This window comes from Siphateles boraxobius, unplaced genomic scaffold (assembly GCF_051911475.1).
Source record: "Siphateles boraxobius isolate OS27281-9 unplaced genomic scaffold, OSU_SipBor_1 66, whole genome shotgun sequence".
NCBI lineage: Eukaryota > Metazoa > Chordata > Actinopteri > Cypriniformes > Leuciscidae > Siphateles > Siphateles boraxobius.
This window is the reverse complement of record NW_027509193.1, coordinates 11,932,501-11,949,851: the sequence shown is the minus strand read 5'-3', so window position 1 is coordinate 11,949,851 and position 17,351 is coordinate 11,932,501. Positions and strand designations below refer to the sequence as shown.

Here is a 17,351-nt window from a genome sequence, read left to right as displayed (position 1 = left end):
TCTTATCATACATATTGATCTTTTCAATGTAACTTTGTATATTTATAAATGTGCATTCGTCGGGTTTTAACATCCACGCCAGCATATCAGATGCTTTCCCTATGCGAAACCACCTTAAAGAAATGCATACCCCCAGCTATGAATAATACTTGGTTTAAAAAAAAAGGCAGAAACTGAAATCAGCAATGAAGTTGCTCCATCTGAGCAAGTGTAATTCAGTTCCACTGAAGGCCAAAACTCTCATACACCAATCAAACAAGACAGCCCTAAGGCCATCACCTCAAAAAAATCTCAATTAAAACACTGTCGCCTGCCTCAAATGTAATATTACAAGGGGAAAGGTTCACATTGAATGTTATTACTTTCACAGAAAATAAAATATCATTCACACTTTCAAAGGCATGGTAGTCTAATTAACTCTGTTTCGCAGGTATCCGAGTCTGTATGCTGCATCTACAGCTCCCTAAAGGAATCAAGTGATACTGAGCTAGTTGGCAAAAACACTCTCTGATTAAATAAATGTTTCATAAAACAGTATATGTGATGAGTATGCGAGTAAGAAATTGGCTTCTGCTAATACACAGTTTTTCTTTTTTAAAGAGATCAAATTATACACTAGATTAGAGGTGGGCGGTATGACGAAATACACTAAGCAACTTTAATTCACTGTAACGATATAGTTATTTTGGCTGGAAAACCAATGTAAAAACAGTTTATATATGAAATAATAATAATAAAATACTTTGGCCTGGTTTCACAGACAAGGCTTAGACTAATCCAAGATTAGGCCTTAGTTAAATTAGAAAAATTTAAGTAGCTTTTATAAAAATCTGGTGTGCATCTTGAGACAAAACAATGGCAATTACATATTTCAAGATCTGTCAGTACTAATCGCTTTCAGTTCAAACAGCTAAAACATGCATTTTAGTCTGTTGACTAGACTCAAACCTTGTCTGTGAAACCAGGCCTGTTGCATAAACACAGCCATTATTTTAAAGGGTTAGTTCGCCCATTTAAGACATGAAGTTGTATGGAATCCTTACCAGCACTATAGTGCATACACACTGACCCACTCTGTAGTCACCTCCCTGGTCAGAGTTCTGGCCGCTGGAAGTTTTTCAAGAAAGTACTCCCGTTTAGTTTCCGGGGCCTCAAAACTGTGCGTTGTTACATGAAAAAATGATTTGCGTTTCAAAGCTTGATTAATTTAACACACAAAAAACACGCCGGTCAAAATTCATACCTCAGTTTTAATCTGCACTATTTTCTTTCCATTTCTATCAATCCGCACTGCTGTCAATAGTTCCTATCAGCTGTTGATAGCACGACTCGCTGACAACATGTCTGACTGCGTAACTGATGATGATGAAACCAATTTTAGCACAATGTCAGATGGAACAGATGAGGATGAAAGTAATTTTTGCACAACGCCAAAGGGATACCTTTATGAACCGGAGTATACCGATGCAGAACTTCAACAGATGGAGATAGAACGGGAAGAGAGAGAGCGAGAGGACAGAGATGAAGTTGTCCAAGTTGATGCTGGGCCCACAGCTGTAGCAAGAGCCAGGATGAAAGACAAATGGTGAGCACTGCACACACGATAATCCTTGATTCTGGATATTTTAGCTCCCGCAGAGTAGCCGATGGCAACCAGCCAAAGCTGTCTCGTAGCTATATCCGAAACAGGAAAACGATGGAATCTGAACGGTGATCCCGGCACACCGGGATCACCGTTGTGGTCACAGCCTGGAAATTTACAAGTTCGCACCATCGTTCATTTTCTACTTTTTACATCGTTTCGTAATCGATTGTGTAAACACTATGGAACAGCTGATCGGAACGTGCGCACTGTTGACGTTGACAGCAGCGCGGATTGATAGAAATGGAAAGAAAATAGTGCCGATTAAAACTGAGGTATGAATTTTAACCGGCGTGTTTTTTGTGTGTTAAATTAATCAAGCTTTGAAACGCAAATCATTTTTTCACGTAAAAACGCACAGTTTTGAGGCCCCGGAAACTAACCGGGGGTACTTTCTTGAAAACTTCCAGCGGCCAGAACTCTGACCAGGGAGGTGACTACAGAGTGGGTCAGTGTGTATGCACTATAGTGCTGGTAAGGATTCCATACAACTTCATGTCTTAAATGGGCGAACTAACCCTTTAAGACGGTGTCTAATATGACCCACAAGCAGTGTTACAATGGACAGTCAGTGTTACTTTTCGGTATCAAATTAAGCCAATCTTTACGTAACTGATTTAAAAAACATGAAGAAAAAAAAATGCGATATCTAACTTGTAAGACTAGTCTTAGGGCCCTTTCACACCTACCTTGTTTGGTCCGGACTTTCTGACTTTTCAGTTTGGTCCGAATCAAAATTACAGGTGTGAAACCTACCCCGGACCACGGTCCGGACCAAGACGAAAATAGGTAGTCACGGTCCGGATCAAAATGAACAAAGATTTGGTTCGTTTCTAGTGTGAAAGCATTTCTGTATGGTTCGGACTTTCAGACCTTTTACAGAAAGTTCCGGTGGTTCCCGCATAGCCGAAAAAACAGAAGATGGCAGGAAAAATGAGCCGTACGCACATGGGGAGAGGAGGAGACGAGGTTTTTAATTGAAGTAGCGGGTCTGATGACATAATAATAATAATCACATGATTGCTTGCAGTCTTCTCCTTTCCTGCCGATGACGATAAAATGTTCGCACAACGAAAAAATAACAATACAGTTGCGACGACATGCGTCTGTTCATTCATGTTGTCATAGTTACCTGCCGAATTGACAATACGCTGACGTCAGACGCACGTCCGTTTACGAACCAATCAATGTCGAGATGCAGCCCACATAGATGATGACGACAGGACGCAAGTATGTCACGTAAAGTTCTTTAGTGCGCTCGCATAATTGCAGTGTGAAACCAAACCAAAACTTTCTGAAAGTATAAAATGTATCAAAACGTGAACTTTGGTTCGGATCTTGGTGCGGACTTTTAGGTGTGAAAACACCCTTAGAGGTTCATGTAACAGGTTTTCTTTTCTTTTTTTTATCAAATGAAGTACCTTTAAAATGGTCATTCTTTTTTGGGAACTTGGACACAAACCAACACTAAAAAGGCAGTAAATATCTACCACACCATGGTCTAACAGTACTTTACTGCTCAGCCATTCACCAGATAATAATAATAATAATGAATTGTATATATAAACATCTAGTTTATATTTTTATATTTATATTTAGGGTTTAATCAACATCTTACCCATAGCTTTTGTTTCCTCGCCCTTGGCGTTAAGGATGGAGAACTTGAACTTGGCCCGGACCTCGCTCTTAGGACAGCTGACCAGGAGAAGATAGAGCGACAGATAATCTTTGCTTTCTTCATCTAGACCTTTTGGATTCACTCGCAAACACCTGTTCAAAAAACAAAGAATCTTACATCAGCAGATAGACTTTGTTAGATAGACTTTTGAGTTTATCTGACCAAAAATCTTTTTTATGCAATGCAAACCCAAGTGTGCTCCTTTCCTTCCTACCATTTGAGCTTGTCATTGGCCCCTGAGGAGAACGTGGAGCTTTTGATGACCTCGCCCATCTCCTCCCGGCAGAAGCTGAAGTTGTTGATGGTCCACATATAGGAGAACTTAACCACTTTGATCTGGACAAACACAAACACACAAGAAGATAACAGACAAGACACTTCATTCTTCCATTTATTCATCTACCCCCCACACCCACCCTTTCCTACATTAGATCCACAAGTGTTGGCCAAGACATCAAAAAGCGACACATCAAAACCACCTTTTATCTTAATGCGCTCTGACAACAAACAGGATGGGGAGAACAAGGAATAAAAAGACCTCAAACAAAAACACTGGGGGAGAATGAAGGCGAGATAAATGAAGGCATTAATGGAACATGTTTCACTAGTCCTGGGGATTCTGAACACGCTGGAGGACCTTGTGAAGTCACACACACTCAAACACAGAGAAGATAATGGCCATTACATATTTTTACACAGACTGACAGACAATTTTTACAAGTTTATTAAAGAAATTAATACTTTTTTATTCAACAAGGGTGCATTAAATTGGTCAGAAGTGACAGTAAAGATTTTTAGGTTTCCAAATTCCATACTTTCTATTCATAAAAAAATGATGGTTTCCACAAAAATATTTAACTTTTTTTTTTTAGCAACAAATCATCATATTAGAATGATTTCTGAAGGGTCATGTGACACTGAAGACTGGAATAATGATGCTGAAAATTTAGCTTTGCATTACAGGAATGAATTGCATTTTTAAATTTATTCAAATAGAAAATAGCTACTTTTAATTCTAATAATATTTCACAATATTACTGTTTGGGGTGTATTTTTGATCAAATAAATACAGCCTTGGAAAGACCACCTCATAAGAGACTTCTTTCAAAAACTTCTTTTTTTTTTTATCTCACTGAAAACTGTCCATCGTTCACAGCATTCAATATTAGTTCCATATTATTCTATCTATATTATTGACTATTTAAGATTACATTATTTTTTTTCCATTAAATACAAATTAATTCATAAATGTTAATTTCTTTGGATAAGATGAGTGAATAAAGACTTTAAAAAAAATTGGATACTAAAGCTATTATATGTTTTCAGAAGACGTGTTTAGTCCTTTTTGAAGAACTGTATGATTTTGTTTAGGCCTGTTGATTTGACATTTATCATCATCACATGAGGCTTATATTATGTGTCTGGGACACCGGGGTGCTCAGATCTGCACCTGGAGATCTAGGGTGCATCTTAATCAGCTCTCTAGCTTCCTAGGTCAATTCCTAGGTTAATTCGGGTACTAGTAAGGACATTAAGGACCCTTGGACACTCTTTTTGGCGACATGACAACGTCCTCATTGTAAAATATCACTACTGGGATTTATGAACAACAGCAGAACTGATATCTTTCTCAAAATACTTGTTAATGTTATTTAAAGTACATTATAAATACTTGTTACATATACCTGCAACATTTTAGCCATAAGTAAATTATAACTGTTATAATTCAGTACCTGTCTAGAGATGTATATGCTGAAATATAATAAATTATGTTTTATTTTATTTCTAAAAACATATATTGTGTGTCATTATGTGTAGTGATTTGGCTCACATAATGTGTTTCATGCTTCATAACTTCCGTTAAGGGAACAAAGTGAGCATCGATGCTCCACATGAGGCTGAACTAGGGAGCTGATTGAGACACACCCCTACTTTCCTGCACACTTTAGTTCCAGTTTTGCTCCAACACACCTGCCTGTAATTTTGAACTGAACCCATTGAGTTTGATTGACGGGGTTCAGGTGTGTTTAATTAGACATGAAACTCACTATGAGGGTGGACAAGCAGAATCGAGCACCCCTGTTGTAGATTCACAGGCCCAGAACCACACACGCACACACACTCACTCACCTGTGTGTAACACCAGCTTTCGGCCACAGGGCCGCTGGTCATTTCAGCAGGAGGGGGCGGACTCGGCACCCTGGACATCGCCAGTTTTGAGCGTGGGGGTGGGGCAGGGGGAGGGTCACTACGCCAGCCACCGCAGAACGTCCCCGACAAAGCGCACACACGTGATCCCTCGCTCAGAAGCAAATACATGCACACGCACGCATTTGTACTTCACAGCCGCCGCCAGGATCCAGGCACACACTCGTGTTCAGCGTAACCCAGAGAACATGGAGGGAATGCAGGCAGAACCTTGAAGTGTTTTTCTGTGAGCCGTTTAGTTTAACCTGTAGTAGAGAATACAGGGAGTAGAAACAGACTGATTATTTATATCAAACTCTTGTATTGAAAAGCTTTAAACTTTGATCTTAGAAATGATGCTGGGCCGCTATTGAGCTACATCACTTGATTGAATTGTTTATTGTGAGAAAAGTAATATTATTATTATCCTATAAATAAACAGATTTACATTTGTTGTATAAATTAATAAACACTGCAATTACTACTATTATAAATGTCTGTAGTTCATGTATATAAATAAATCATAAAAATTATAAAATAATTATTTTATAAATAAATGTGTTAAAGTCATGGTAAGTGGAGAGATTGGACAACAGATTCACCATAAACATCCACCTTCAGCAAATCAAAAACAGACAATTCCAGACTGTTCTTTATAAAAGGAAAAACACCTGATTTGTTGATTTTGCACATAGACAAACAGGTCTACCATCTTTCTTGAACGTATGCACGAACCACAAAAGTATGCAGAATCAAAGAAACCACCAAATAAAGAGGGCTGTTTGATATCCAATTTGTTGATCTAGTTCAGTACGTCTACATTTGCCAATGGTGTCAGAGTAAAAGCCAGACCTTTGAAGCACCATCAGCAACTACAGCCAGTTTAAATCTGACAAAGCAACATGCTTATAATGCTGGAGGAAAAAATATTTCTTTTCCCTTTGTGTGAAACAGCCCTCCCTCTCTTTTCCAGAAGAAAAGCACATTCATCATTCTATTGGCTCTCTTTTTTATTTCCCCTCAACCCTCTGAACCTTAAACCTTTTCAATCTTTTCTCTTTCTTCAGATCAAAAAATAAATAAATAAATAAAACAGAACCTCAGGACTAATCCTTATTTTTCAATCCCTGCTGCTAATTAAGGCACTTTAATCGTTAGCTGGATACACCCAAGCCATTAATGAACTGACCAGAAACACCAAACTAGCCACTTGTCTAACAGTACAGTAAGTCATTAATAAGGCTAATTAATAGATCTAAAAACAGTCCGACAGTAGCTCGAGACTGATAACCAATTAAAGTAAAAAAGTACATTTCTCGCTTTGTGCTTGACATTTATAAACGTTTAAAGAAAACATGGTCATGGTTAAAGATCCTCATGGTCATGAGCAGGGTAGAATCATCTTTATTAAAAAGACGTCACATGTAGGTGACTTTTTAATTTACTTCACATAACAGTGACATTTTCTGCAGTCGGATCACAAAGTTATGAAAAGTTGAACATTTACTAGACACCGTGACTGGGGTACCTTTGATTTTAACCAAACTTCAAAAAAAATAATGCAAGTATTACCTTCTCTTTTCTCAATCTGAAGTGACCTAATCACCCTTTCATCTCTCATTCCTTTCTCCATTTTTACCGTCTTGCACTCCTCTCTCCCCTTTCTCACTCAACCTGCGCGTCCCTTCGTCTGCGAGCGAGGGAGACGGAGACGTTTCTTTCCCTTAATTAGCATCTGATTGAAAGGATAGACCATGGCCCTGTGGAACCTTCCGGAAACTGTGCGCCGATTCGAAAAAGACATTGAGAGAGAGTACATGACGGAGAAAAAAAAAACGAACAAAGTGCAAAACAAAGTGTATTGTGGGAAGGAGAGAAAAAAAGAAAACATTAGGAGAATGAAAAGGTCAATTCAAAACTTTTCAGAAGTACAGAGCAACTCCATTTCCCACCCACACACTAGGACTGAATGATACAGTCAAATTACAACTCAATATTTATATATTTGCGCTAAAACAGCTTAAAGGGTAAGTTCACTCAAAAGTGAAAATTCTGTCATTTACTCACCTTCATATAGTTCCAAACCCATAAGACTTTCGTTCATCTTCAAAATACAAATGAAGGTATTTTAAATCTGAGAGCTTTCCGTCCCTCCATTGGCAGCTACGCAACTACCACTTTGACGCTTCAAAAAGTTCATAAAGAGATCGTAAAACTGATCCATATGAATCGAGCCGTTTAGTCCAAATTTTCTGAAGAGACTCAATCATTTTATACGATCAGATTTCATGTAGTCTTTTATTCACATATAAACATTGTTTAGCAAACATAAACAAAAGCTAAACCGATCCTGCTTGATGCACGAGAATGAACCTCATTAGCTCTTGCGGAAGCTCAAAAAAAGCTACGTAACAAGAATAAACCTCAAAAATGCTGCGTAACATGAGAATGAACCTCATTGGTTCTTGCAGAAGCTCAAACGGGCTGCGTAACACAAGAATGAATCTCATTGGTTCTTGCAGAAGCTCAAATGGGCTGCGTAACACAAGAATGAACCTCATTGGTTCTAGCACATCAAGCGAACATGCTTGAGCTTTTGTTTACTACAACTGATGTGTGCGTTGATGAATGCTTACATGTGAATAAAAGCCTAAATTAAATCCTTTTATCATATAAAGCGATCGAGTCTCTTCAGAAAATTTGTACCAAACCGCTCAATTCTTATTCATTTATAAAAGATGACCGAATTGGGTGAACTAACCCTTTAAAAGAGTGATTTCCTGATTGGTGAGAGAAGACTTTCAAATGAATAGTCATTTCAGCCAAAAAGTATTTGTTAAAAAGTTATGTTAAAAAGTATTTTAAAATATTCAAGACTTGTACACAAGGAAGAATATTTAATAATGTATATGCCGTGAAATAATATAATAATAAATAGTTATAAAAGCATTAGCTACACCTTTTTTATATATTAATAATCTTTGTAGATATGCTATCTTATCAAAGTTGTGTGCACGCAATACACAATGGCAGAACACGTCATCGGAAAAGCACTGACTGTTTCAGCCTAAAATAATTCAGTCAAAACGTTTTGGCCAAATATTTTCAGTTGCAGAAATTTATATGTTTCATTTATAGATGTCAAACTTACAAATTCACCAAATCTGCAAGTCAAACTAAAAAATATATAAAAAGTTTGTCTTATTACTCTCATGTGCAATATATTACCCAGCCTTACTTCACACACCGGAATTAATGTTCAGAGACAATATTCAACACCTTGCAACTCATTATCAGTTAAGCCAATCTCTCCCTTTTTTCCCTCCTCCTTCCTTTGTGCTATTTGTTTCTGATGAAAAACACTTGTGGCATTTTCACTCAGTAAAACAATAAAATATTAATCATTCAAGTCGGGGAACAAGTTGGTGTCCATTTGCAATTCAAATTACCACCAACTTCCTGGCAATTAATTTCCTCACGCGTGTCTCCCATCATGTGTCTCCAGTTATCTGCTTTCTGAACTTAATTTCCACTGGTCTTTGTATCACCATCTATCGGCTCTGTCAACACAAACTCACCTTCAGTGTTGTGCCTGAACACGGCACACGTTCATTGAACGATAGTTCATGAACTCATTCATATTTTGGGCGAACGTAACTGAACGTACTGTATTACTGCCTGATGAACATTACTGTGAACTCGTTCATTCTGGTGTCTGTGAATGGCACGCTCTCTGTCTAACTATGTTCAATAGGGTGCCAGATTTCTATAGAGCCTTCCAGGCGAAAACCCGGCTAAAACACACCGTAAACAGGCCTTAATATATTGCGGAAAAAACACCCAATCTGGCAACACCAGCCACCCATGTCGCAACGCCGCATGCGTCACCAAAACAAAAAGCAGCAAGGAGGCGTCGTATGATCATTTAAATGAGTTTTATGACAAGGAAAAATCGTACATTTCTGTGCAAACTTTGCCCGCCGCTAAAATAATTGCTGTCTGTGGTTCTATATGGGCTGTGGCCAGTGCTTTAAGTTGGGGGAAAAGGTGCCAGTACGCTCTTGCATTGGCAAATCATGACATTTGATATTTCTACTGTGAAAAAAAAAACTTGAAGATATTGCTGGTACAACAACAATTTATTGTTATTTATTAACAACATAAATGTATTAAAACAAGTAGGTAGGTGTGTGTGTGTGTGTGTGTGTGTGTGTGTGTGTGTGTGTGTGTGTGTGTGTGTGTGTGTGTGTGTGTGTGTGTGTGTGTGTGTGTGTGTGTGTGTGTGTGTGTGTGTGTGTGTGTGTGTGTGTGTGTGTGTAAACAGAACTCATCCAAGTCTGCAAGTCAAAAAATACATTTATGGTGAGATTACTACATTTTATTTAGTTAAATGCATTTATGGTAAGATTATTATATTTTCATGTCAATCTGTGTTCATTTTGACCACGAACCATGCACTGTAACTTTAATTCAGCGCGTGCAGCACAGCAGAAATAGACACTGTGTGGAAACGATCGCTAGGCAGTTGAAATCAGCTCCGTAATATGCAATACGTTCCCAGTGGACATCGCACTACACCGTTGAAAAGCGTCGGAAACGAGTAGAACAAAAATGGCGGAGAGTTTAGAAAGGTTGATTCTGTAAGTGACTACGTTTACATGCAGCCAATAACCCGTTCAAAACCGGGATATTAGCAATAACCCGGTCACGCACGGCCATGTAAACACCAGCAAAAACCCGAATATGCTCATATCCCGGATTTTAAAAACCAGGATATGATACCTGGGGTACCCCTTTTCTAACCCGAATTTTTGGTCATGTAAACGCGTATCGGCATATCCCCATAATGATTTGTGTTCTGCGCATAATCTATTCGCTTGGTCTTTTGAGTAGAGTAACTTCTCGGCGCATACAAAAACCCGCGTGCAGTATACCGGAAGTAAACATGGCGAGACGCAGCACAGCATACATTTGGAGCGAGGTCAGTACCAGCACCAAAGCGCAAACAAAGGCAATCGCTATCTGCCCCGAACTATTCTTTATCCGGGTGCTGCTGCTGTTGTTGTCGTCTTTGGATACAGGAAGAAGAATCGGAAATGACGCATATTGCGTCTTAAGGTTGTCCGTACGTCCAGACGCTAACATCGGGCTAACATCGCCGTTTACATCGGGATATTGCAATTCCATGTATCTAGGAGTAACTCTCTCTGCTCACCTATGTAAACGGGTTATTCCTAATGTTTCAGAAACCCGAATAGTGACCTAAAATTGGCTGCATGTAAACGTAGTTAGTGTCAGAAAAAAAAAAATTGGCTGCATGTAAACGTAGTTAGTGTCAGAGTGTACTATTCTGTATGATCTCTCTGATGCGGGTTATAGAGACATAAATAGAATTATATATACAAGAATTATACAATTCTATTATTACATTCATTTAATTATAAGTATTAACTGCCCTAATAACGTTAGAATATCCTGAAGATAAAAAAGTGACATGACAACTTACCGTTATAAAGTCATTATTTATTTTTATTAAAAGTTAAGAATTCAGGTTTGTTTATCAGTACCATAGCAACGCTAACTTCCGCTGGAATTGTCGGATAGGAACCGTCCGTAGCCTTTAGCAAGAGTTAAATTTTTTGACAGCGTTGCCAACTTAGCGCCTTTGTCGCAATATTTAACGACAATTTTTAGACCCCTTTAGCAAAATTTTTTTTAAAAAGCGACTAGCGACAAATCTAGCGACTTTTTAGAAAAACCGCAGTAACTGTCCTGTGAGCGCAAGGTCTTGCTTTCCCCCTGCCGTCACTCTCTCTATGCGTCTGTTCAGTGAATGGCTGAGAGGAGCAGCAGCACATTCATCTGTTGAGCGCACCGCAGTTTTTTTGTTTTTCCACGGACTTGTCACTTATCTGCTTCTCTTTTGTTTTATATTTAAAGAATTAAATTTGACTTCCTTTCTTTTCTTGTGCTTATTGTAATACTCAATATCACAGAGCTTTCATCCAGGTCCCGAACTCTCTCAATTCAGATAATTTTACACATAAAAAAAGGTAGTCATTCACTATATCATACTTGTTCTAATGTCTAAAAAATAATATAGGAAAATGAGAACAGCTTTATTGGACATTTGGCCTGGACATGACACATGACAGAATGTGAGCATGAATTTAGAGAGAAAACACATTGGCCCTCATTTATCAAAAGTGCGTACACCAAATTTCCAGCGTACACCTGGCGTACACCCAAAACCACGGTGACTTTGATATTTATCAATATGGACGTTGGCGTACGGCACGATCAAATCCTACGCCAGGTCAGGAGGTGGTGTACATGTACGCACGTTTTGAGTTAGTGCGGAAATGCGCAGAAAAACAATTCCTAACACCACAAAACGCACTGACAAACTAAAAGATATGAGGAGCTCTTTTCCAAAACGTGATAAACGCCATTTTTTAAAATAAATTTGTATTTTATTTCTATTAATAAACTAGTGTTGTGTCTGCAAAGATGAAATTGATGATCACCATCTCCGTAGTGAACGCGTCTATAGAGACAGTAGCCTATTTCTTTTCGTTTATAATTGTTTCGTTTAAAGACATTTCAAGCTTTCTTTATAGATATATTTCTCATGTCTGTGAGGCATATACTGAGTTTCGGTTAATTTGTGATGAGATGCGCTCCAGTTCACGTGCAATGCAAGGGACCGCGCCCGCGCCTCCATGTCATGACTCATGATTATATTGTCTGCTATTTGCTTCTTATTTATTAAATCCAGGCAATTGGTTGATGAAAAAAATATTAAAATTAAGATACAATTTATACAAAACGAAATACACTTTAAAGAAAGGCTTTCTACAAAACAAAACTTAATTAAGTGGCCAAAATCATGTCTGAGCATGTCTCCCGATATATTGCGCATCCTATCTTAGCCTATGTTCACTTTTCATAATCAACATAGATGGGGAAAAAATAACATTATTATTTTTTAACAAATATGAAACTAAATGCACTTAGTTAATGGCTACAACACATAGCCTAATAGTAGACCTGAATATTGTTATCATTACTTTTTTCAAGTTCGGCACGAATTACTATTAGCCTAAATGTGTTACTAAATGATTTGAATGTATTTTTAACATTGTTGTATTTAAGGAATGTATTTGTGTGTTATTTTTAAATTATTTGTTTTATGTGGTGGACAATATTGGAACGTGACATTGGAAATATTTATTTTATTTTTACTATTTAATTTATTTTACTATGTATTTTGTTTGGCTTTTATTTATTTCATGCAGTTGCACTTATTTAATTTATATTAATTTATAGTATGAGTCCCTGATTATATGTTGCATGTTCTCTTGTTTTTGTTGTTGTTTTTTTAGACAAAAAAATGGATGGATTTATAGCGTTTTGAAAAAAAAAATACAATTAACTTTGAATTTATCATCAACAATATTGTTGTTGGATTTAATAATAATTTTTCATGATGGTGAGTGTCTCGATCTCCAGAGAAGTGTCTCCTCTTTGCCGTCTTCAGTGTGTCCATGGCGTAAAATGAGGGTGTGGGGGAAGCGGATACTTGAATATATAGGGGCGTGTTATTCTAATGACGATCGTTTTCAGCCGCGGCATTTATCAAGGGCAGGTATTGCGTACACCTGGATTTCAAAGGTACGCACAGCTTCATAAATCAGGCGGTGAGAGGAGTGTAAGCATAATCTTACGCCAACATATACGCCCGTTTCTACGCAAGAATGATAAATGAGGGCCATTAGGCAGGCAGAACGCAAGTACGACGCGATGACGTCATGAATATGCTAATTGACGTATGCCGTCATCTAGCGACATTTAGCGACTTTTAGGGAAGGCGTTACTTTCTTTTGAAAATAGTTGGCAACACTGTTTTTGGAACGCATCCGGATGACACGATTTCCGTCGTGACAACTGACACGATTTTCTTCGTACCGCACTCGTTCGGACCCATTCGCATGTGGTCTGCGAATCTCCATAGGAAATGACAGACTTCCGGTCGCTTCAGAGCCGTATCGGAGCTGATTTCAACTGTCAGTGTGAAGGCGGCATAAACCTGTTAACATGGGTGCGGAAAAAAAACGCACCACATACGCACTCCAAACAGAGTACAAGTGAAACGGGCTTGACACTGACGCTTTACCGGCTACATGCGAGAAGTAGCGGTACGCAAGAAAAAGTGCAGGTACGCTTAAGAATAAAATGTAGAAGTGCCGGTACTGTAGAGCACTGGCTGTGGCAATAATTTTGAAAAATAATAGCTCGCAGCAACATATAGAAAAAAAGAACTATGAACTAGTTCAAAATTTTGAAGTACGAACTATGAACTGAACTAAAATTTGTGAACTGAACTTTGAACTAGTTCATGTAGAAAGTGAACTTTTCCAACACTGCTCACCTTATGGTAACATATCACTCAGGAATCAGCTAACTACTTTTCTGCACTGAAAACACAAACAGACACAAACAACAGGTTACACACCATGCCGTAACAACTAACAGGCAGGCCCACACAGAATCAGCTTGCACAAAACTCCACAGAAATCTTCTACATTTACACAAAGTTGGAATCATACACAAAGTTGTAGTTTATTCTTATATTCACTAAGTTTTTAATTTAATTGTTTTTAGTTACCAATAAAAGCAGTTTAGTTACCAATTTAGTTACTTTCGGCTGCATTTAACATGTAAATCCATTCCACAGATTTCCCCCCTAAATCAATACCAAAAATCCTCAGATTATGTCTGGGCCAAGTAACAGGCCATAATCCACAGGACACAAAGAGAATACACACACACTACAGATGTCAGAGAGGTATGTGAGAGGGAATCTGAGCTAGCAGGCACACACCAGATCAAAGAAACAGCATATTTCACATGTGATCCTGTTCATTAGTTAACAAACTATTCAATATATGACTTCATAACTGGAACCACGCATACATTTTCTAGGGATATAAGAGACAGCTGATGTTAAGGTCTTAATTTCATAGAAAAGAATCCATTTTTAGCCAACACACTGTCAGGGCTTGATGCTTTTTCCACCAACAAAAGTGCATAAAGAACAAACAAAACTCCTCCCTTTTTTTAAAGTAGCCAGTAGCGTTTCCTTTATATCACAGCTCAGCTAGATCCGTTGAGCTTGGTAAAGCAAGAGTTCCCTCCTCATCTCCTCAATATCGCTTTGAAAAATAGAGTTCTGTGCAGAATTCAAATGTGTCCGATATGTTTTGGGTCTGCGTCGACTCGATCATATGATCCACTCTGTGCTATTGTGTCTCTGGACTGGAGCAGACTGTTTGCACGCTGCCACAGTTCACAAGACAGTAATGCGAAACCCCCAGACTTCATTCGCCATAATGGAAAGCATATAACAATGTCTGAATAGTTCCCTATCCCCTAAATAGTGCACTATGTGCAATTCACTAGGGCTGGGTATTGACAAATTTCACAATTCGATTTCGATTAACAAGCTTGCAATTCGATCCGATTTCGATTCGATTGATTAAATATTGATTATTTTGGATATCAGGTAGGCTACAATACATGGCAAATTCTCAAGGAAAACAAATCTCTTAACTAATGCTGTAAACTATGGGAGTCAGTTGTAGCCTACTAGGCTTCATTAGCTGCTACTATAATATTGATGGTAAAAATTAACTGTATACAAACACTTAAATTACACTTATTCATTTTTATAATAATAAAGTTATATGAAAAATAAACATGTGGCTGTCATAAAAACTTGCCAGATTTATTCAAACATGCATTAAATATTGAAGAACGTTAAAAGATTTTAATGAATACGTTATATGGTGCATATATTTAGCAAAATGCTCCTCTCTAGATTTAATTTTTCTAGCTGACTAACGAGTTCATAGTCACTGGATATGTTTTTCTGAGATAAATGTAACGTTACATGACATTGTTTGCAAGCTGTTTTACTGACGTCTTTCCACGGTTGAAACACTGATTGAGCGATTCCATGTGACAGGATACGGATTTCGATAAGTTGTACTCCATCTTTTAACACACTTTCAGATGCTCATCCATGTTTGTTTTTTTGCGCTGTAACTGGTATTATTAAGGCGGAAGAGAAGATCATGTGCGCTCCTTGTGCTGCTTCTCTTGAGTTGAGCTGCACCAGAGCGATCTCACGCCACAGCGCCAAAAAGGTATTTATGTTTTTGAATTTCGTAAGAAAATGGACGTAATTTGATATCTGAACAAAATAGTAGCAAAACACAAAGATTATTGCGATTTGTTGGTACACTTCAGATTCTAGAGAGCATTTGATTGGACAGAAAATCTGATGAGAAGCTGAAGTGCTCTTGATTTTGAAGATGTCATCAAAATCATTGATACATATTGCTGGAAGTAAGACTAAGTTTTGAACGCTAACATCTTCTAAATGCAAATTGTCTCATTGTTTTGGAGCACACTACCTTATAGATAACAGTAAGGCTAACATATTCATACTAAAAGCCAAAAAACTTCGGGGGGACTTTAAGACTTAAGTACCCACAGGGACCTACTTTTTATTTGTACACATACTCCTAAAACGTATTTCTTTTCGCAAACATCTATTTTTAGTCACAAATGCGAGTGAAATGCTTGCGCTGTCGAGCCCTGACTGACGTGTAACATTTCATGATAAACCAATTCAAAAACACAACCATGATATACAAAATCCATTGAATGACAGATAGTCTGTTCGATTGGTGTGAATTCAGTTCAATTCAGAAAACCATATTTACACCAGAGTCTGCAAAAAAAAAAGATGCTTAGTTCCCTATCAACAATGTATAATTTGCATCTTTGCATGCTCCGAAGAAACAAATTACAAAAATAATGCATTTTTCATTGCTGCCATCTCTAAATAAAAAGCCTTCAGAGAGAAACTTAAAAGATATATATATCTTTTGACGCATACAATTAATCTAAAGGAACCAAAACGTCAATATTAACACAGTGAATCTAGGGTTCAACATCTGATCAGACTCGAGTCTGACCAAGCAATGGAACCAACCAAGTGTGACAAGAGCCTAAAATATAACTTAGTAAATCACGATTAGTTAACAGCAGTGTCAGACAGCATCTGAGATCAGATCGGCTGGCACATACAAGGCGGGTGGGACGAGACGGGTGCCAGGCAAGGAGATTCAGCCCTTGAGGAATTCATTACTGCAACCGTTACCCAGCCAAAATAATTAATGAATTAATGAGGGGAGGGGAGAGAGAGAGAGGGTGAGAAAACACACAGCGTTTCAGCGCTGAAATTCTCTTTTAGTTGCGACTTGAAAGAGAAACATAAAGAACATGCCCCACCCAGCAGACTCTCCCCACAGGCCTGCGCTTCTTGTGAGGAAATGAGAACTACGACATGACCTTTCCTTTATTTAAACTCCTCCCACAGAGCATGTATCAACTACACACTTTTAGAAGAGGAGTGGCTTAATATAGAAAAGGGGAGGAGTTTAGCATGGGTTTGGGGAGGGTTTTACAGAGAGGATAAAACTTCGGGAAGATGGGTCAAATTTATCGAAGACTTTTTTCTTTCTGGTTTAATTTTATCCAGTCCCTTTTTTATCTCTCCATAGACACAGAATGAAAGAGATATGTTGGAAGAGAGTAACAGACTTTTACTTGACCTTATTCAAACCCCCCATGCAATGCTAAAATACATTCAGTGTCAATGTTAGGCTGACATCTAACCACATTTAAAATCAACATAAAACGTTAAACAAACCCACTTTACTTCCATAAGACATTTCCAAATCAAACAGGATATTTAACAAGGACATTCAAAAC

The 17,351-nt window shown here is 38.0% G+C and overlaps 1 protein-coding gene across 1 annotated transcript in view; it reads right to left on the bottom strand.

Annotated features, from left to right (window-relative positions):
* The window catches only part of spop (speckle type BTB/POZ protein), a 96,520-nt gene that overhangs the window by 30,611 nt on the left and 48,558 nt on the right, over positions 1–17,351 (bottom strand). Inside the window, exons 3-5 of the mRNA XM_077212220.1 lie at positions 5,451–5,773; positions 3,535–3,656; positions 3,261–3,412 (exon numbers count right to left, since the gene is read on the bottom strand). Coding sequence (XP_077068335.1) covers positions 3,261–3,412; positions 3,535–3,656; positions 5,451–5,639 — 463 coding nt within the window. The 5' untranslated portion in view covers positions 5,640–5,773. The remainder of the gene's footprint in view (positions 1–3,260; positions 3,413–3,534; positions 3,657–5,450; positions 5,774–17,351) is intronic.